Source organism: Sinocyclocheilus rhinocerous, unplaced genomic scaffold (assembly GCF_001515625.1).
Source record: "Sinocyclocheilus rhinocerous isolate Xijiao unplaced genomic scaffold, SAMN03320098_v1.1 scaffold249, whole genome shotgun sequence".
NCBI classification, from domain to species: domain Eukaryota; kingdom Metazoa; phylum Chordata; class Actinopteri; order Cypriniformes; family Cyprinidae; genus Sinocyclocheilus; species Sinocyclocheilus rhinocerous.
The window spans coordinates 627286-650337 of record NW_015666483.1 but is presented as its reverse complement, the minus strand read 5'-3'; the positions used below and the strand labels follow the sequence as shown (position 1 = coordinate 650337).

Sequence of the window (23052 nt, the reverse complement as noted above, 5' to 3'; positions counted from 1 at the left end):
TCGTGAAACTTTCAGTGAAATGTGATGTATGCTGGACTTCTCAAATAATTTAGTCTAATTAAACTCCGCCCCTTTCTTATGAACTACTTTTTTCCTCAATCTTTTTGATTCAAATGTACACCACAGTACGGAGAAAGATCTGTCGCTGCAAAAACTGTACAATTTTTAAATCTTAATATTAAAATAAAATGGCATATATAAAACTGGGCTGTGTGTTGATAAAAATCTAATAAAAAGATTAAATATTTTATATTTACCACTTGGTCATGTGATAATTAACCTACAGCGAAGCATGAACATGCAAATGTATTCAATTATTGAAATAATTTAAAATCTTGGCACACTTCAAGTAAACATTTTAAGTCAAAGATGTATAGCCGACAAAAAACATTGGATAATCCCTGAATTACAGAATCTATTGCTTCAGTAACAACAGTAAATTGTGGGGGATTGTTTTTATTACATACAATAGTCAAGTGAATTTTACATATCAAACAACAATAATTGCATATCAAACAACAATAATTGCATATCAAAAACACTTTAAGTGCTATAACTGTTATTGTGTCAGTCTCTTCCAGGCTTTACAGAGCGATTCTGTAGTTCCATATTTGCACAACAAAGTTGTTGCCTTGGAGCAGATGTGCTGTGGAAATGGAGTAAGATATTTTCCCATGTGCAGCAGGACGATACAACATTCCATGACATCTGGAAATGAGTATTTCTAAAAAGGGGGGGGGGGGAGATGTGATTATAATAATATGCATCTCATGTGCAATTATATATTGATAACAATATATGTGATCCTGGACCACAAAACCAGTCATAAGTCGCACGGGTATATTTGTAGCAATTGCCAACAGTACATTGTATGGATCAAAATTATTGCCTCTTCTTTTATGCCAGAAATCATTAGGATATTACGTAGCTAAAGATCATGTTCCATGAAGATATTTTGTAAATTTCCTACCGTAAATATATCAAAACTTAATTTTTGATTAGTACTAGGCATTGCCAAGAACTTCATTTGAATAACTTTAAAGGCGATTTTCTCGATTTTTTTGCACCCCAGATTCCAGATATTCAAATCGTTGAAACTCAGCCAAATATTGTCCTATCCTAACAAACCATACATCAATGGAAAGCTTATTTATTCAGGTGATGTAGAAATCTCAATTTTTCTCAAAGTTTTGTGGTCCATGGTCACATATAAGAAAAAATGTATTGTTATTGATAACAATAATAAGTTACTACTATTATTGATGATGATGATGATAATAAGAAACTTACAGCGGCCTTAAAATATTATGCATGTTAAACAGACAGAGCCACTTACTTTGACAAGCTCAGGAAGAGCAGTGAGCACTTTGTGGTGTTCAGCAAGCTGGGCAGTCAGAGTAGAGAGAGATTCACTGCTTAAGAGAGACAAAAAGGAGCTGTTAAGACACTTCTTTGACGCACCAGAATCAAAGCACAAACGATTCAGAGGGTACAGCCTTAGAAATACCTTTTCCCACTCAAAGATCCTCCATGTTCCTCTGAAGTTTCAGATTGAGAAGTACTAAGTGCTTGTGAGCTCTCATGAGAGTCTTTACACTGGTTGTGCTGTTGAATGAGGCTAGTGACTCTCCTCTGAATCTCTGCTATGGCTCTCTGGGTGGCCTGAAGATTGGCGTGAGGTTCAGAGAGAAGAACCTTCCAGAAGCCCTCAGAGAAAATGACATCAGATTGAGCTTCCTCGTTACAGTTTGCTTCAACTTCACTGTGGTTCTTCTCTGTTAAACAGAGACCATTGCTGAAGGTGTTATTGGTCAAAGCTGATGTTTCAGCACTGTAGTTCCACCATTTCTTATACATGAGCTGATAACAGACAAACGCCTCCACACTTTGAGAAATTACCAAGCTTCTTTCATCAGTTGGGTCTAGTTTCTGTTTATAGAATGTCACAGACTCCAAACCTGCATTAAAAAAAATATCACGATATCACAATATGAGTAAAATTTCACGATAATGATATATATCATGATATATTTATTTTTGCTTGAAGTAAGGTTTTTATATCATCCAAATTTTTGATACCATTGAAATTTCACAATTCCCATAATCCATTTCAATATCACAAAAAACTAATACTAAACGGTCAGTGATTCAAAACTACAATAGAACAAAGACAAATGAAATAGACCTACATGAAAAAAAAATCAAGCACTAGAAATAAGAAATACTACAAAAAATATCACGATATCACAATATGAGTAAAATTTCACGATAATGATATATATCATGATATATTTATTTTTGCTTGAAGTAAGGTTTTTATATCATCCAAATTTTTGATACCATTGAAATTTCACAATTCCCATAATCCATTTCAATATCACAAAAAACTAATACTAAACGGTCAGTGATTCAAAACTACAATAGAACAAAGACAAATGAAATAGACCTACATGAAAAAAAATCAAGCACTAGAAATAAGAAATACTACTTAAATTGTATGTTATGCTACATAGTCTTCACTGTTTAAATGTGCCTATCCATAATGTGAACTGTTCACTTTAAAGTTCATTTGGAGCGATTTCATTTCATCTCATCTCAAAACACATATTGATATCTCTAACCTTGTGTTAGAAGCAGCTGGCACACCTCCGTCATTAGCGTAAAGTGTCCCACCTCAGAACCTCGAGTAAGAGCTCGCAGCAGATCTTCTAGAACAGATGGCCAATCACACAACAGCTGACTCAAAGCACACAGTGTCACGTCCAATGAGATGTGAAATAAGAGCTGAGGAATAAAAGATAAATGAAAGATTGGTGAATTTGATGATGACATCAAAGAGATATCTTACTTTTTTCTAATTCGGTGTTGTCTCTCAAAAACATTCTGGTCAAAAATGATCTAGAGACAAGGGTGAACACTATAATAGATAACTGAATGGCTGATGTAATGCTAACATAATTATATAATAGTACACAGTAATCTATAGTAAACAATGTTGGGTTTCACTTTATAGTTTGATGGTCACTTCTGCAAATTCTGTTGACCAAGTAAAACTGCACCTACATGTCTACTAGCTCTTATTAAAGTCTTAGTAGAGTATTAGTGGACTGGCAGGGTTAGACTAAGTTTACATGTACTTGTAAAGATACTTATAGTCAGCATAATGTCTGTTGGGTGACCAAACAGAGAGTTAGCAGATAGTTAGCAGACAGACAGTCTAGTAATACTCTAATGAAAGTTAGTTGACACATAGATGCAACATTACTTATAGTCAACAGAATGTTCTAAGGTGATTTAAAACTTGTTTTACACAATATGAACACACAAAAATATACAAGTAGAATAATGATATATTTATTTAAATTATACATTAGCTATAAATTATATGGGGTTAGTAAAACAATTTTTGTATTCAAATATTGTAAATCATCACAATTAAAAGAACCACAGACTTAAACTACTTCAGTCTGTTTGCACTGAATTTAATACACGAGTTTCACAATTGGAGTTGAATTACTGAAATGAACTTTTCCACGACATTCTAATTTATTGAGATGCACCTGTAGATGCTTCTCAGTTTAATATCAACCATTTTTATCGGTGTAATTTAATAAAAACGTATTATATTATATTATACAGATGTTGCCAAGTTCAATATTATCATGCATTTTTGTCTGTTTAATTCATTAAATAAAATATTTTTTATATTATACTAGATCTGTCAGTCTGCAGTATGAAAAGTGTATCTGTTGGCATCTTATTTTCACACATACTTGCTTCAGAGGAACACTAGTGGTGGCAGGAGGATTCTCAATGGCTCTCAACTGTTGATGGAGCGTTTTCACTTTGACCAGGTCAGCGGCCGCCACTCCAAACTCACTCTGCCACACTCTGTGCACCGTGGAGAGGAAGTTCTCATCACAGGACTTAGACCAGGTGTGTGAAGAAGCCACACTCCAGGTGACCACATCTGTATCTGCCAGTCTTTGAGTGAGGATCTCATTAACACAAAACACCAGTCTGTGACCCTGTGAAGAGCAGGAGTGAAAGATGTTTCATAATATTTATTTTCTAATATTAAAACGTATTACTGGCAATAGAAAAATGTCTAATGTCAAGAGCAAAACCTACTAAAGGAAAACCTGCATAAATAAAAATAATATTCATATCAGTGTCAATCTAGCATACCAATTTATTGAACATACATGCGTATCTAAATCCAGCAGTGAAGACAGCTGAAAACTAACCAAAAGTGAGTCTTGCATCCTCAGGACTTTCTGTGCTGCAGCCCAGTCCTGGAAGAGCATCAAGTCTTTGGCGCACCTCAGAGAGAGAGAATGTGCAAGCTCACTTTCTCCTGATATCTGCGCCAGATTAGCCGCAGTCCTAAGCGATATCACATCCCCCTTCTTGGCAATCACTTTAGCTGCATCAAAGCTCGAGTCTGCGGCAAGGTAACTGAGGTGAAGAAAGAAAATACTTTTGTAGTCAGTTTAAATAGTTTTTAATCACATTAATTAATTTTATCTCATACATTCGTGATCGTGGTTGTATCTCTCTATAGTCGATATAAAAAAACTGGATGACGAGTAATTTCTTACTGCTAAATTCTGAATAAACAGAAGTGTTAATTATAGGACCTAAAAAATCTATTCAGACTAGATGGTGGATCAGCACCTAGAGAGGACTTCTACAGCCCTGAATGTCAGCATAGATCAGGACAACTAGATGAGCCCCAGAGACAGATTCCCAGCAAAGATCTTGTCTCAGACGGCCACCGGGACAAGACCACAGGAACCAGTCGAGTCCTCTGCTCAATGTGACTTTGCTGCAGCCTAGAATTGAATTGCTGGTTTTGTCTGGCCAGAAGAGAACTGGCCCCCCGAATGAGCTTGGTTTCTCCCAAGGTTTTTTCTCCATTCTGTCACCGATGGGAGTTTTGGTTCCTTGCCGCTGTCGCCTCTGGCTTGCTTAGTTGGGGACACTTAATTTCCAGCGATATCGTCGACTTGATTGCACAGATACTATTTAAACTGAACTGAGCTGGATGATGACATCACTGAATTCAATGATGAACTGCCTTTAACTGAAAACTGCATGTTTACTATTGTCATTTTGCATTAATGACACACTATTTTCCTAATTAATGCTGTACAGTTGCTTTGACACAATCTGTATTGTTAAAAGCACTGTATAAATAAAGGTGACTTGACTTGACATTCACTCCCTGAATGTATGTATCTTTCCCAGTATACCTCTCTACATGTATATTTTTCTGTTAGTCTATTTTCGCATATGTGATTGTGCAGGGCTCATGATGACCAACACTTGGAGTAACCCTGTTGAACTCTGATAACCTTGATCCAGCTATTTATTTATTTGTTTTGCCAATAAACCTCCTTTTTTGCTTTTTATATAATTTTTTACTTGTGATTTTTTTTAATTGAATGCAACCTAGGGAATTAATACAATATATACACACATCCTGGACTGTATACAACAATTAAATTATATATATAATATTAAGATCTAGTAAATCTTAAATTGATATTCAGTTAATTGTACATTACATATTTTAAATTAACTTAATTACAAAAAAAATATATATTTACTGCAGCTGCCTGACATCTTATGCGCATACCTCCACATGCATGTTTTTAGACCTCTACATTGTTTTCCAATTTGTTTTCACTTACCATTTTGCTGCAGCAGCATAATGGCCATCCTTTTCAAGCACTGCAGCCCAGCTCATGTAGAGATCTTTCAGCACAGGGTCCTCTGGCTGGAGTCTGGCTCTTGCTAAAGCTATGGCCTCCCTGAGGATTTAATGTAAACACAAACATTGCCTTCTGCTCAGGCCAAACACTACTGACATAACACACAATTGCCTATTGTGATGTTTCTAACCGGTAGAACTGGTGGCTCTTCAGAAGGTTGATGGCCTCATAGAGTTTATGGATGGAGACGAGATGTGATGCTGCTTTGAGGAACTGCTCGTGCTGGCAGAGCTGCTTCACATACGCCTCTACAGTCCTGGCCCACACTTGATAGCCAGCTGAGAGAGGGTCAATGTCAAATAGGGATGTCCAGAAAAATAAAGAGAAATCTTTAAATGAATGTGCCAAATTTATAGAACCTACAGACCTTTGTGTTTCTGCTTGTGTGATTTTTAAAAAAATATTTATACCTAATTTTAACCAAAAGTTTGAAGTTTTAATGGCTTGGAAATGTAAAGTGGTGTAACCATATATAAAGTATAAAATCTAAAGTAGTAATTGTTAATGACATCTTTGAAAATGTGTGTACAAACCATTATGTGTGTGTAATTCAATAACAAAAACAAAAGTAAAAGTAAAAAATCATGAATTTTCTTGGGGTCATTCTACTTGTACAAACCTTGCCATATGTCAAAAATTTTTTTACATATCACATGAAAACAACATGTTTGTTACACCACAATTGCTGGTAACTATTTTTAAATTTTTAATAAAAGTTTGTCACGTATTTTTCAAGAAATTAAGTCTGTTTTACTTTTTTTTGACATTTCTGACATTGAATGTAAATGGGTCATTTATATTGACCCATTAAAATAAAAATATATATGAATAATTATATTTTTTATTTATTTACATTTACTTTGTTTTTATAATTATAGATATTTTTTACTTTACAGATAAAATAAAACTTTGTTCAACAGCCATAATACTGCCAGATGTCTTACCCATTGGAGCTAAACTGAGGAGATGGTCAGTCAGTTCTCCTTTCTCCACAGCAAGATTTATTGCTCCAATCAGATCTCCTTTCCACAGCCTCAGATACACCATTGAGTCATAATGACCAGCCTCCACGTGGCTCTCCTCTGTTCAAAACACCACATCAGTGACTCCATGATTCACCTCATATCTTCAGCATACTAGCAGATACTGACACTACCCTACACTGGGTTCAGCTGTTTCTGTGCCTGACTCACCTTCCTCCTGAAACATCCTGTAGAGGGCATCCCTGTCTGTGAACAGGCCAAGCTGAATATGATCTGCAGATCCTGGAACACATGCTCTGCTTTGCCCTGAGAACCAGAAGGGAAAGGAAATACGCTATGTACATTGTAACTACTTGTTTCTTCTCATTGTGTCACTCATTTCACTCATTGTCTCTTTTTTTTTTTTTGAAGGAAATTAATACTTTTATACAGCAAGGACACATTAAACTGATAAAAAGAGACAGTAAAAATATTGAAAATGTTACAAAAGATTTTATTTTTAAGGTTTGCTTTTTTGTAATGGCTGCTGAAACTTCAGCATTGTCACCACAGGAACCATTTACATTTTAAAACTGAAAAAGTTATTTTAAATTGTAATAATATTTTACAATATTGGAAAGCTTAAGAAATTTTACATAAAAAAATTAAAAATGACGTCAAAAATGACAGTCCATGGTAAATAATTGAATCCCATGGTCATGCTATGGTGAAAGGCCAAAACAACATTTTAATTTTTTTTGTTAATGATGTTTCGGAAATTTCATGAATTGCATTTGATTAATCTTTCAGCATTTCATTTTAAGCATTTTACTTAAACACCAAGCCTTTTCTGAGACAGAAAGTATCTCACCAAGACTATTGCAGTATTATACCTCAGTAAACATCTCAGAGATTTATTCATTTCAATTTAATAACTTAATATATGCTTATCTTCAAAACATGGGTAAAGAATTTAAGGGGGTCTGAATACTTTCCGTACCCACTGTATATGTTCATAAATCTGATGTTGGGCTCCTGACTTACCATGTGAGTATCTTACAGCTGCGAGTGTCAGACAGTCCTGTTGAAGTTCCTCTTTGGGTCGGTGATCCATAGAAGTACTCAATGGGAGAATGGAGCGTGGCTTTCTCTTTTTTAAAGACAGATCTAAAATTTTATGAAAAAAGTAAACGATATACCAGGGATCCTCAAATCTGGCCCACGAGATCCACTTTCCTGCAGAGTTTAGCTCTAACCCTAATCAAACACACCTGAGCAAGCTAATCAATGTCTTCAGGATCATTAGAAAATCACAGGTAGGTGAGTTTTATCAGGGTTGGAGCTAAACTCTGCAGCGCATTGGCCCTCCAGGGCAAGATTTGAGGAACCCTGCGATATACCATAGCAGCCTTTCCAATGTTTTTGATTTCAATGTCAATGACACGTAACATCATACATATTTTTTTTTCTATTAATGTATTTATTTAAACTTATTTAATATTAATTGATAAATTAAATTAACTAATAAATTATTAATCAACTAATATTATTGTTAATAACCATAATACTAATTATTATTATATACAATAATAATTACAATACTAACCGACCATTACAGTTGCCAAGCAATGCATCAACAAGCCGCAATTATTATAGAATATGTGGTCACAAATGCATTTATTTAGCTGCATTTTACAATCAATTCAGAATCTGAACAATATATTATTGATATTGATATTTCATAATCAGTTTTTCTGCATGATGCACGTTTAAAAAAAAAAAAAAGAGTAAGTTGCAAGATAATGAGAAAAATATCTTGACTGCACACAGAGAAAGCAGAGACTGACCTGGTTTCTCTCTTTTCTTTTCCTCTTTGACCTCCCTTTTAACTGCATGACTGAACTTTTCTCCATTCTGAACCCTCTCAGTGCCACGTGTGTCCACACTGCTCTCTCTGGACCAGCCTGTGACCCCAATGATAAAGGTTATTCATCAGACGACACCCAGACAACCGGAGTGACATTTCAAAGACTGCACTGGAAGCACAAAAGCAGAGGAAGCGGAAGAGACAGCGAGAGATGAAAGCAGGAAAGATGGGCCGTTACCCGTGACGGATGGACCGTCTGTGTTCTCCCTCTCCTCTTCCTCCTCGTCATTGTCTGATTGGCCCTCTTCTGCTCCACTGCCTGCTGCTCCTTTAATTTCTTCACCTAAAGGCAATTCCCTTTCTTCTGCCTTCATCCCTCCTTTTTCTGGTGCCTTCTTTTTCTTCTTGGACTTTTTCTGCGGTCCTCTCTTTTTCCCCATCTCAACACGTTTCTTAGCTGTTGATGAAAACATTAAAGGTATGTGTACAGTTAATGATTAAAATTATTTATATCTCATTTATATATTTTAGAGCTTTTAGCTCTATTTCTTAAAAACATGAAAAAAAAAAGCAAATTACAAACAACATGACAAATACAATAGAACAAGAATACATATTAAAGGGGTCATATGATGCGATTTCATGTTTTCCTTTCTCTTTGGAGTGTTACAAGCTGTTTGTGAATAGATAAGATCCCTAAAGTTGCAAAGACTAAAGTCTCAAAAATCCAAAGCGATATTCTTTATAAAAGTTAAGACTGGTCCACGCCCTCCTAAAACGCCTCGTTTAAACACGCCCCACATATCTACCTCACTATGTGGAAATATTTGCATAATGCGCCCAAATGTGCACGCAAAGAAAGAAGGCGTGGTTTCAGTAACCAATGCAGACATGGGGTTTTATGTTTACGCAGCACGATGCAACGCAACGCGTAAAAAGACAGTATAAGTCATTATAATCCGTAATTATGTCCCCACTGGATGCAACAAATGCCTAGTTTATAATGGGTTTTAATGTTTTTATCTCATCGCTCCGGGACACGGCATCATATGGTAAGGGGTGTAACATTTCCATCACACGCCTGAGGTATTCGGCCAATCACAACGCATTGGATAGCTGGCCAATCACAGCTCACCTCGCTTTTTCAGACCGATGAGCTTTGTAAAAATCTACGCGTTTCAGAAAGGTGCGGCATAGAGGAGAAACAATGTACAGTATGTGGAAAATATTGTGTTTTTTGAACCTTAAACCACATAAACACATTTGATTACACCAAATACACAAAATAATGTTCTTTTTAGCAACATCATATGACCCCTTTAAACTTTTGTAGCTTCAGTTTGTTTTCCATGTAAGAAATACTACAGAAATTGTATAATCAAATGTAAAACTAAAACACTTCAAATATGAATTGATTCTTATTAAACATACAAAAGTGATTCAGTCAAGAGATGTGATTGAGTTTCTCTTTGTCTTTTGTTGTTTGGTTAACATTAATGACACAAGCAGAAGCAAGTTTATTTGGCTCTTGTCTCTTTAAGACCGAATGCATGGACCCAATATACACATCCGATTTACGCCAACTGTTTACCTTCACTTAGGATATAACTGACTGTGTTTATGTAAATACTCCACACATTAGGCATTGAGACATGTGTGCATTTGACCATTCGAGCGCAATAAGACCCAGAAAGAGAACTGAATTCATAATCACATACTGTTGGTAAAGGCTTCAGAGAGGCGACTTTCTGTGCACGCTTTGGCTGTGTCAGTCAGCATGAGCACCGCATTGAGTTCCTTGTTCATAGCTTACTGCGCTTAATAACTATTTAACAACAAGCACTTCCAGCTCTTTATTTTCTCATTAATGCATGTTTTTTTATATCACTCTTGCATATCAATAAATTTTAATAATGTGCTACACTGCTATATTTACATACCATGAAATAAACAATAGGCTATATCCAGTGATACACACGTTACACCACGCTCACAAAAGGATATTGTCATACAGCCCAGCTCTAGTAAATGATGATAAAAAAGGTTCATTTCTAGGGCAAATTATTCTTCTAACAGACATTTAATTCACAATAAGCTCTACTTGTGTATATACTGATGTTAAATATGATGGTATACATACTCTTCGGAGGTGTGACGTGTTCCTGCTTGGATACGGCCCATTCATGGAGGGTGAAGTCATCTCCACCGGTCCAGACTATGTCTGGGTGAACAGTGGACCACTGCACGCACAGTAGTCGGCCTGAGTGACCCCTGTAGTTACACACCGGCTCCTCTTTCAGCACATCCCACACCTGTGAAAATCATTAATAATTATTAGTTTATTAGGACAATCCATACTCATCAAATTTAAAACTGGATATTCCAAATCACAATATTGTTTATTATATTTTCATCAAATTTCCAGATAAAATAACCTTGATTCCCATGATATTATTGGGAAACAAGTAGTTTTTTTTATAATTTAATTTTTTAATCACTTTTAGCAAAAAAAGAAATTACTTGCCTGAGCAGTTCCATCATAACTCACTGTCACCAGACGGCCATCATGATGGGGGCTCCAGGCTAGGCTGGTGATTTTGTTGGTGTGACCAGAGAGAATTCTAAAAGGTTCAGTCATCAGCACTGGACTCTCTGATGGAGTTTCTGTAACAGAAAAAAAAAAAAAGAGAAAAACATATACATGGTTATGGTTGGCTATGCTCGGAATACCATACTATTCTAACTATACCCGTAGTATTTTCTATATGCACAGAATAGCCAACAAGTATAGATACAAGAACAATCAAACAAGGATGAAAAGCTGATTCTCACCAATGACGCTCTTTAGGTCATGGACATAGACTATGGCATTACTGGAGCCAGATGCCAGCAGATACTGCAGCTCAGTCTGAGAGGAGTGTTCATGATGCCAACGCAGTGAATTAATAATCTTATGATGCTGCTGCACTGTGCACAAGAGCTTCAGCATGGGAGCCTTCAATATCTCTATAGACCTAAAACAAAAACACTTATGGAGTGAGACACTTGACACAAACTCTTTGATACATAGCACTCTACATTATTGCATAAGATACCATGAAATCAAATTGTGCATGATTCAGCTGAAGAAACACAACACTATTCATCTAAAGAAATAAAATGGTCGCATTCATAATCTTGCATTTCTGTATCCCTAAAATGATTTTTCTTTTCTGCTGATGTAATCAAAGCCATGTGGAGAAACATTATATTAACAAATAAAATAAGTAAATAAATAAATCAGACCTCAAACTTACAAACATTAGCGTATACTTCTATTTTCATAACATTTCATGTTGTATAAATTAACAATTTTTTTCCCCTCGTTTTATAAATTATACATTGTGCAGTGCAAGGGGGTATAGATTATTACTTATCTAGACTAATAAATGATTTAGAGATTGATAAATACAGTATAATTAATCAATTTATTACTTGAGGAAGAGGAAATAGTTTTGATCAACATTATTACCCATCTTCATTTCCAATGGCCAAAACACTGCCGTCCGGCTTCCAGCTGAGGTCTGTATGGGGGGGGATCTTGTGCTGGATAACAGAATAATATTTTATTTAGAAAAATATACATAAAGACGAATATGAACAAATTATTTTTCATCTTACTTTGATGTTGTTGGTGTCTCGGATGAGTTTGTCAATGTTACTGGCCTCCCCTGAGAGCTTCCAGAGGTCGTGCTGGAAGATGACCCCCTCTCCAGCACAGCTGTATAAGCTGTAGGACGGCTTGTCTCCTGATCCCCCTGTGCCACACACATACATAATTATTAGCAGCAACATCACTGTTACTATTATTTATATCCCTCTTAACAAACAAAAGCAATTATCTCCACCTCCTTGAGCATCGGAGATGGATACAGTGATGAATGTGTCATTTCTCAGCGGTGAGGTGAAATTAAGTTTTCATTCCTTGATTATCCAACAAAATCAACAGGGGGAAAGAAAGCAATTTGTCCACACTCGCTCAATTGCGGAGTGCGTTTAAGAGGAGCTGGGCATCACTTATTGCTGATGGATTGTTCTTGGTGCTATTCCAAGTTCAATGTTTACTGGCCCATGTGGGTTTGTGTGTAGTTTAGGAATTAACTTACCAAAAGACATGGGCGGCACAGGAGGGCCCCATGAGAGGGAGTAGATGGTTCTGCGGTGGTAAGTGCTTGAGATTTGAGGCGGCCTGTGTGTGAAAACAAATAATGAAATTACATTTAAATTAAATCAAACTAAATTCAATCCAAGCCAATTTTATAAATAATATATTGCATATTAAACCTTGCATTTAAATGAACCTAAGAAATTGCAACACTTCATATGCATATATACAGACCAAAAATAGTGAAAATTGATTGTATATCTGTTGTTCTTACTTGTTAGAGTAAACCTCATAGATGCCCACTTTACCGTCATCTGTACCAAACGCCAGAGAGCCCTCTTTTAGTGGATGCCATGCCAACTGGAACAGAGATAGGAGCAAAAAAGGCATTTATGGCCTTGATTTCGAACTAACTGGATGGTACTGAGGGAAATATAAATGTGACTTAAAAAACATCTGACTCACGGCTGTGACTTTAGATTTGACCCCTTGCCAGAATGTCTTGATGTCATATTGGTTCTGAATAGACAGGGTGTTCCACACCCGGATCATGCTGTCCCCGATGCCTAGAGCCAGGCAGCCGGTGCCAACTGGAGAAAAGCTGAGACAGTACACAAACCCACCCAGAGTGGGCAGAGTCCAACAGCATTCCAGAGATGCCAGGTCCCAACACTTAATCTAAAATGACAATGGATTGAATGATTTGAATCAAGAAAATCTAAGAATGATAATAAATAGACAAAAATCTAAACGGGTGAGGGCGAGCCATTTTAGTTTGTTTGGAATTTACATAAAAGACGTTTAAATAAAGTCCACAAGAGAAAATAATAGTTGAATTTATAAAAATGACCCCGTTCAAAAGTTTACATCCACTTGATTCTTAATACAGTTTTCTTACCTGAATGATCCACAGCTGTGTTTTTTTGTTTAGTGATAGTTTGTCCTTAACAGTTAAACTGCCTGCTGTTCTTCAGAAAAATTCTTCAGGTCCCACAAATTCTTTGTTTTTTTTGTAGCATTTTTGTGTATTTGATCCCTTTCCAACAATGACTGTATGATTTTGAGATCCATCTTTTCACACTGAGGACAAATGAGGGACTCATATGCAACTATTAAAGAAGGTTCAAACGCTCACTGATGCTCCAGAAGGTAAAAACGATGCATTAAGAGCAGGGTGGGGGGATGGGGGGTTTATGAGGGTTGGGTAAAAACTCTTGAACAGAATGAATGTGTGTACATTTTTGTTATTTTGCCTAAATATCTTATTTTTCATTTAGTACTGCCCTACAGATGATACTTAAGTTTCCCGGAAAACAAAATAAGTTAAAGGAGCACTCCACTATTTTTTGAAAATAGGCTCATTTTCCAACTTAAAATTAAACAGCTGAGTTTTACCGTTTTCGAATCCATTCAGCTGATCTCCGGGTCTGGCGGTAGCACTTTTAGCTGTAGCTTAGCATAGATCATTGAATCTGATTAGACCGTTAGCATCTCACACAAAAATGACCAAAGAGTTTCTATATTTTTCTTAACTGCGTAATATCATTGCATAAAGTACACAATTTTTAAACTACTCAAAAAAGTACAATTACTGATAAAAACTACTTAATTACTGTAACGTGAGTATTTGTAATTCGTTACTTCACACCCCAGCTACAGCTAAAAGTGCTACGGCCAGACCCGGAGATCGGTTGAATGGATTAGAAAACGGTAAAACTCAACTGTTTAACTCTAGGGGAGTTGGAAAATGAGCCTATTTTCAAAAATAGTGGAGTGTTCCTTTAAATTAACCCTGATCTTCAAATTCAAAATCAGTGAGTGTATGAACCTTCTGTAATAGTTGCATAGGAGTCCCTCAGTTGTCCTCAGTGTGAAAAGATGGATCTCTAAATCATACAGTCATTGTTGGAAAGGGTTCAAATACACAAAAATGCTAAAAAAAAAAAAATAATAATAATAATTTGTGGGACCGGAAGTATTTTTCTGAAGAACAGCAGACAGTTGAACTGTTCAGGACAAACAAGGGACTCATGAACAACTACCACTAAACAAAAATAAAAACAGCTGTGGATCATTCAGGTAACAACACATTATTAAGAATCAATGGATGTAAACTTTTGAAAGGGGTCATTTTTGTAAATTCAACTATTATTTTCTCTTGTAGACTATATGCAAACGTCTTTTATGTGAAATATCTTATTCAGGTCAGCACTAAATAAACAATAACATGCATTTTGTATGATCCCTCTTATTTTGGTAAAATAATTAACATTTTGCAGATTCTGCAAGGGCGATGTAAACTTTTGACCTCAACCGTATACATTGCATTATAAATTTCCTTCTCACATATTTGAGGGGCATGTTGCTTCTAAGGAAGTTCTGTGGTGGTACACAGTATACATAGAACATGGTACTGAAAGATTACCACATTTAGGTGAAAACAGTTTATAAGCACATATTATGGGAGGAAGGTCTCACCTCTCTGTCCATTGAGGTACTGAGCAGAAGTTCTCTGTCCCCAGAGCGAAATGAGCTCATGTTAAAGACGATACGGCTGTGATTCTGTCCATCTGAGGAACTGCCCAGCAGACTCCACTTCTGCTTGCCTGACTTCTTGAGATCCCACATTATGATCTCACCACTGCACGCCAACATTCACAGTGAGTCAACTCATGTTCATTTACAAGAAAACATCCTCTGACACAAAACAACCGTTTGGCATCTCATCTATACAACCATACCCGAAACAGCTGGACACAATCTGTGAAGGTCTCCCCTTAGGCCAGTGGACAGTCAGCCAGAGTCTTTCCTTTACTGCTGTATCAACTCCTGCTCCTCGTCTCTTCAGGAAGGGAAGCTTCAAGGTCATTACACCTGAAAGGAGACACACTGTGACCTAAATGACCCTGCACCTGAAAGCTACTATAAACCATTTTTTATTTGTGCAAGCTTTGGGCATTGAGTCTCTCTGTTACCTTTTCCTCTGGCTGTGCACCATATTCGCACAGTTTGATCTCGACTACCTGATGCCAGGTAACACCCCATTTCTGCTCCTTCTGTCACCCCATTGCTTCCATCTATAGAAAGAGTCAATGACATGTCACTTATCATTTTGTCTTCTCTATTATTTCAGGGGTTACTAATCTTTTTGTCAGCTGAATCTCTTTGATGCAAAATATACTTGAAGTCCCCCTGAGATTTTAAATTAATATTTCAATAATTATTTACATATTCTTTCCTTTGTTCACAGTTCTCTGATGTAAGTTAAAGGTCACATGACATGCAAGAAAACAGATAAAATATCTAATAAGTAGGGGTGTAACGGTGCACAAAGTTCACGTTTCGGTTCGATACGACACATTGGTATCACGGTTCGGTACATTTTCGATACGGGGGGTGGGGTAATTGGTTACATCGCAATGTTGGAAATATTTCTGTTTTAAACCATGAAGGTGAGCCAATGGACATCACATAAGCAACGTGCAAACTTTGCGCAAGATTTATGCGGCGAACGTCTTAATCTCAGTCAATTCACTATGCAGAATGTGAAAATAAAAACGGAATGACGGAGTAATGACGGAGTAATGACGGAGCTTTCGGCATCTGACGCCGCATATTCTCTCAGAGACGACGATAGACGAATCTACTACAACATATGCTGATAATGGTATATAGCTAACTGTTTTTATTTATTCCCTTAATATTTCTCTTGTGGCCCATACATACATAGTGGAAGAAAAATGAGAAGAAACATATTTCGTGTTAAACAGGTTATTTTTGAAAGTCGGTGCTTAAAATAAAAGCTTTTTATTTCATTGATTTTTATTGATGACTGCAGTGTTAATATTTTAATTATAGGCCTATAATTAATTGTATAATAGACCTGTTTTAAAATACCTTTTTTTTTTGTGAAACATTTTAATCGAGGAGTAAATAGCCTAATCTTTTGTTATCCTCACAGTGCGTCAGTTATGTGGTAATTATTTCGGGGCAAATTAATTGTAATCTTAATTTAATAATAAAAGTAACTTCATAATAGGCCTAATAAAATAAGAATGTAACAGGCCTACATTAATTGGAAATGCCAAATCCTCTTAACATTGTCAATAATTTATGTTTTTGACAAGATCTCTGGCTATCGTCGATACAAGATCATTGTCTTTCGACGCAACCCAGCAAAGGGAGGTTATCGCTGGGCCGTCCGCTACGCCACTGGCGCAACTGACGCTGTTACGTTGTTTGGGCTGTCTTGTTGAGCGCAGTGGCACTGAGAAAATTATATTTCACACACTTTAAGCTCTTTTATTTTCCAAATGTAATAGGATTAGTCCAACGAATTGTTCGGTTTGTAATGCATACCGAACCGAAAGCCTCGTACCAAACGTTCAATACGAATACGTGTATCGTTACACCCCTACTAATAAGAGTTATTTTGAATTTATATTATATATCTATTACAATTCTTATTAATATTTTGTTTTTATTTTTATATTTTCTCTGTTCTCATTTTAATTTTAGAGAATTTGTTGTGTGCTTTTGTTAGTTTGAATATGTCTATATAGTATTTATTAACTTTAATTTCAGCTTTGTTTTAGTTTTTTTAGTACATCAAGTTTAACTTGAGAAATGTTGCTTCGGCAACTAGCTGAAATAAAATAAGTTGAAGTTTATTCTTTAAATAAAATTTAAACTAAAATAAAATAAAATTTAAACTAAAATAAAATTTAGTATTCATTTAAAGCTTATTTTATTGCGAGTAACAAAAGTTTTTATGGTTTTAATTTTAGTTAATTTAATAACCATGGTGCTGCACTTTATGTTTATTTGTTTGTGTTTAACAACATGTCAGCTTCTGTGGCTATTTTCATGGTGAGAAAATGTATGGCTAAATTATATTGTGTTTTTACAAAATTTTTTTTTTTTTGCTAAACTCTAAAACTGTATTTGAAGTAACTCTGTTAAAAATCTCTTCAAAAGAGTTAAATGAATAAAAAAAGTTTTCTCACGGAGTTAAAACCAGCACAATCTAATAAAACATGCTTCATGGATAAAGGGTTTTGGCAGAGAGAACATGTTGTGCTGCTCTTTACTCTGAAAAATGCAGCTAACTTACAGTACTATATTCTTTTAAAATTAAAAATCCAGCCTTTAATTTGATAATAATGTTTTTATGAGATATATTACAATTTCAATTTTATTTCAATTAATTGTGCAGAACCATTTTTTATTTATTTTAATGTTAATAAATTAATTATTAGGTTTTCATCACCTCACAAACCCACTGCACTTCCCTTCCCCATTTGGGAAAGGCAAGGTTAGTTCAGATTTTGAAATGTCATTTGGTGTAACTCCCAAACACTTAATGGTAATAACTGACTGAGGCAAACTGGATCTTTAAGCATGTCTTGATTACCTGTGTTGTCTTCTGATCGCCAATATAGAGGCTCTTCTCTGGGTTGAGGGCACCATGCCAATGCGTGAATCTCATCATCATGCCCCCTCAGCCGATGGATTACCTCCCCTTTCTTACTGATGTCTATCACTACTATCATTCCATCCTTATACCTTTAAGAGGAAGCATAAACAGTTAGCATGCACCACTGATGAGTCTAGAGCTCTCTATGATCACAACACATATTGAATAATTATACAACGAGCCTTTACCCCACTGCGATGTAGTTTTCCTCATGTGGAGAGCAGGATAAGCAGAAGATTGTTCGAGGTTCAGGGAAGAAGCTCTGGGTGTCATTACTGCTAAACCAATAGCACACCACAATGCCCTTTTCATCTCCAGTGACTAGAAGAAGTTTCTGCACCGGAGACCAGTGGACTGCAGAGATGGTGCTCTGTTCAAACATATGGTATGTCAGTCACCATGATTTTCTATGATGTTCTATGCCTTGCAAACTTGAAGTCGGTATTTTGTAATATATTTTAAGTCACCATGAAATCAAAATAGACATATAGACATAATTCATACCTTTTATGGAATACTGCATTGTTTATTATAAATGATTTATTCATGCACATTATTATTAAAAAAAAAATCATGATGGGGAGAGAAAAAAAAAACTAGTCCCACCCTACGCTTTTTCTCATTCGAAAAAACATTTTACTTGGATATTGGTCACAATAATAAAAAAGAAAAGATGATCATAATTTCTGTTTCATGACGATTTTGATATTGTTGTTGCAAACTCTGCTTAAATATATAAGCAGCAAAAGCAGTTATGAGTTTATGGCTGTCATGGAGTTATATTGTAAATTAGAAATATTTTCTCATTCTAGAAGCTGTTTCTCTCATACATATATCACAATAGGGATGAAAAGATGATGGCAATTTACGTTTCGTGCCGGCCTTTATGTTATTGCAAAAATGTCACCTCACCAGTGTTACATTTTGTAGCAGAATGACAGAAGTGGTTGTCCAAATAACTTGTGATATGGATAGAAAATTAGAAACAAATAGTTTTTTGCATTGTATGCCATCAATTTAGTTTGATTTCATCTTGATTTAAGTAGTGATTTCATGGCTTTTACAATATAGAAGCAAAAATGTCCTGATATTGACAGCAAATCAAAAATCTAAATCTAATTCTAAGATGTTTAATGAAAAATAGAAATAATTATTTATAAAATAACTATTATAGTTACTCTATACTTATAATTATTTATTTAACAAAATGTTAAATATACTGACAAAAATAACATTTATTTCATTTGGAGGCAATGAAACTGTTGTCCGGGCAAGTAAAAATGTTATTGTTGAGTCCGGAAGTTACACTTTTACCACTGTAGAAAATGGCAGAAAGAAAACTGTAATATAGTACAAAACTTGTTAAGGGAACAAACTGTGAGCCAGTTACAATGCTTTAAGAAAGACAGGTAGAATATTCACTCACTTGGTGGACATTGTGCTCTTTCAACAGAATTTTCTGCTCAGCATCCCAGATTTTGACTGTCTTATCATCTGAAGTGCTAGCACAAATGTGTTCTTGTCCATCATGGGAGCAAAATACAAAACCAGAAACTCTTTCAGTGTGCCCAGTGAGTTCACCTGCAGAAAGAAGGTCTAATCAGATCAATGTGAATTTGCAAAAAGCATTATATTAAAGCATCCTGAGCTCATACCTGTTACTGCTGGAGATGCTGCAGTCACATTTAGCAGATAGATTGTATTCTTTGCTCCAAAACCCAGCACTCCCTTTCCATTTATGTCACTGCAACGTGAACAGTACCAGTTTGGAGACGCTGGCAGATGTCGTTGGTGCATTTTAAAGAGAAAATGACCGCTGCATCAAGATCAGAGGATAAATTCACGGGTAGTGATAGTGAATTCACTTCTCACATCTACTCGTGCTGCCGAAAACATACCGGCCGCCGAATATCAACAGCGTGAGCTGTAAAAAATTATACGGAACGCGAGAAGGGACAGTGTTACCATAGAGACAGTCAAATCGTTGTTTAAGACCGACATATTCAATAGATAGATTGGTAGAAATATATATCATACGCCTTATTTGTAATTAGAATATTTTTGTTGGAAAAAATGTAACCAAAAATAATACAACGTATAACTTTGAACTCATTCTGCAGGGACATTTGCCGTAAAGCAAAGCGTCGTAATATGTTCAACCGATTCTCATTTTCGAGAGTCTGTTCATTCAGGTTGTTCAAAACACCACTTCAGCGATTCATTTAAGTATTATTTGACCAAATCTCGAGACAGTCAATGATATCGCGGAGTGACATATCACCTGCTCTAAAACTCTAAAACCAGTAAATCCATGTAGGCACTTACTGCCGTTTTTCGATATATATGGGAGTATATTGTAATTTAATGCGTCCCTGTCCAGTTGTTGCAGCCATAATTGAGCTAATAACACAACGCAAAGTCATTAAGAATCAAAATATTTGCATTGACACTGAAAAATATAAAAATTCACAAACATGTTTTACATTTCAGTCGGATTTGCTAACGAATAAATCAGACCTGGGGTTTCGTTTTAACGGAGGTGTCGGCTCAACCGACTCACTGAAAAGATCCAAATCAAAAGAACGATTCGCTCACGAATCGGACATCCGTGATCATCAATATGGCGGCCTCCGTGGTGACATGGGCTGGTGAGTCAAACCAAAAATACTTTCTTTTTATTTACATGTATATATGCATTTCAGTTAATTTTGTTTTAACTGGAAATTACATGGACATTGTTTATAGGTTTAGCCGCCATTGGTCGTGCTTGTGGACATATTCGCTCTAGGTAAGAAAATCACATGCAGTTGCTGTGAAATGTAAAAGGACACCGACTGAAAACTAATTAAATCCGTGTGACTGTGTCTTAAAACGCACTTAGCTACCTAGATAAACAGCATTTTTGGGCATCAATGTGCTGTTTAATGCTAGGTTTTGAGCCGCAGCCTATTTATTGTTTTACAATCTGTCTGGCTCCATTTAGGTTGCTTGGATCTTCATCGACGTTATCTCAGGTGTCTTGTCTTCACACAAGTACAGAGTTAAATAGCAAACACTGGGAAAGGAAAAGTCTTATTGTATATCCACCACAACAGAAAGATGAACCACGCAGACCTGCTGTTAGTAATTCATTTAATTTAATTGGTGGTTTTGCTTAAGACACAAAATTAATCTACATTTAGTGCATGAAAAGGCAATATTTGATGTGTTATATGTTATGTATGCTTCTTTTGTATTTTATTTTGAGTAATGTATTTATTTTCTGGATTGAATGTCATTTTATGAACACGGCTCTTGGACTTCAGTTTAAACCGTTAATTGTAACATCTGAATTATGTTTTCTTTTGGTCTGACTTCAACAGCTGAATCATTCTCTGGCAAGGGAAAATACCTAAAGCGCATTCGTTATCATGGACGTGGAATGTTCGGCATCATGGACAAAGTGCACTGCCACTACTTCGTAAAGCTTGTTGAGGGAGTCCCGCCCAAAGTTGAGCAGAAGACAGGATTCGACCAGGCCAAGGAGTATGTGGAGCAACTGAGGAACCGAACAATTATTCACTCCCTATAGTAATGTGCTCATGTAAATAATAACTGAAGAATAAAGAAATCACACCAAGCACAGCTCTTGTTTTATCTTGTGGATCAAAGATGAAAGGGGGTTTTCAAAAACCAAAATAATAATTAAAAAAAGTTATTTTCCCCCTGTGCATTAAAATATAAAATAATGACTATTATACATTTCTACCATAATGTACAGAAAAAAAAACTGTAATTCGGTGTGACTAGTTTATTTACTAAAAAATCTTGTCAGGCATATTTAGAACAGGAATCATTTGATGACATTAAAACACTTGTATTTAATGATCACAGTGCAGCCCCCATTAACTAATTATTTGTCATTTTTAAATATTTACAAATCCTTGACACTATCCTTCAAACCACTTGGTTATACCCATTTGTCAGCAAGTCGTTTTTAAGCACTTAAAATATAATAAAATGTAGTATGGTCACTTATATATTTTAGTAAGTGCAGGTCAGAACAAGTATGTCGTTTCGTTTTTACATAGCTTTGCCAAACAGGAATAAACTATACATTTTAAAATGTTTTCAAATAGAAAACTTATTATACACAACATTAAAACCACTGACAGATGAAGTGAATAATATTGTAAATTACATGTCAAGTGGTGAAATATATTAGGCAGCAAGTGAATTTTGAATTTCATGTGTTGGAAAAATGATTTTGACATTGGTCAAATATAGTGATGGATAGATGACTGAATCAGAGCATCTCCAAAACAGCAAGTCTTGTGGGGTATTCCTGGTATACAGTGGTTAGTATCTAACAAAAGTGGTGGGGAGTGAGAGGCTGTCTGGTCACACAGAAGAGCTACTATAACTCAAATTGCTGAAAAATGTAATGCTGGCCATGATAGAAAAGTGTCACAATGCATTGCAGTTTTGCTGCATATGGGGCTGCACAGCAGCAGACTGGTCAAAGTCCAAACAATGACTACTGTCTACCACCAAATTCCCCAGATCAAAAGCCGATGGGATATATGGGATGTTGTGGATGGACAAATCCAATATGGAGGCTCCACCTCCCAAATTGCAGGCCTGCTCTGCTGCTACAGGTGTTGACATTTCCCAACAGCACAGCAGTAATGACTTTATGAACTACTTTACTTCCAAGATCGATACTATTAGAGATAAAATTGTAACCATGCAGCCGTCAGCTACAGTATCGCATCAGATAGTGTTCTATAGGAACAATTCCACTCATTTGCACTCATTCTCTACTATAGGAGAGGAAGAACTGTATA

The 23052-nt window shown here is 35.9% G+C and overlaps 1 protein-coding gene and 1 long non-coding RNA gene across 4 annotated transcripts; one reads left to right on the top strand and one right to left on the bottom strand.

Annotated features, from left to right (window-relative positions):
• Nucleotides 1-447: 447 nt before the first annotated feature.
• On the bottom strand, nt 448-20134 carry gemin5 (gem (nuclear organelle) associated protein 5). Of its 2 annotated transcripts, none has more exons than XM_016543630.1 (28): nt 19882-20134; nt 19653-19807; nt 18415-18596; nt 18164-18315; nt 15726-15827; nt 15492-15624; nt 15229-15391; nt 13216-13428; nt 13025-13110; nt 12752-12834; nt 12267-12403; nt 12118-12191; nt 11439-11620; nt 11131-11270; nt 10747-10918; nt 8845-9063; nt 8587-8703; nt 7784-7906; nt 6971-7066; nt 6722-6859; nt 5908-6055; nt 5697-5816; nt 4248-4458; nt 3774-4028; nt 2622-2784; nt 1508-1958; nt 1337-1415; nt 448-724 (listed from the first exon to the last, which is right to left on the bottom strand). In XM_016543630.1, exons 1-28 carry the CDS (start codon nt 20021-20023, stop codon nt 560-562), a joined length of 4401 nt encoding a protein of 1466 aa, XP_016399116.1. In that variant the 5' UTR covers nt 20024-20134; the 3' UTR covers nt 448-559. The 2 variants fall into 2 exon arrangements, with proteins under 2 accessions (XP_016399116.1, XP_016399117.1); XM_016543631.1 differs by having other exon boundaries at nt 1337-1412.
• A 246-nt stretch (nt 20135-20380) lies between these two features.
• On the top strand, nt 20381-21340 carry LOC107732338 (uncharacterized). Of its 2 annotated transcripts, none has more exons than XR_001638864.1 (4): nt 20381-20418; nt 20717-20874; nt 20972-21014; nt 21210-21340. It is a non-coding gene; the product is annotated as an uncharacterized LOC107732338 (long non-coding RNA). The 2 variants fall into 2 exon arrangements; XR_001638865.1 differs by lacking the exon at nt 20381-20418 and adding an exon at nt 20522-20539.
• The last annotated feature ends 1712 nt before the right edge of the window (nt 21341-23052 follow it).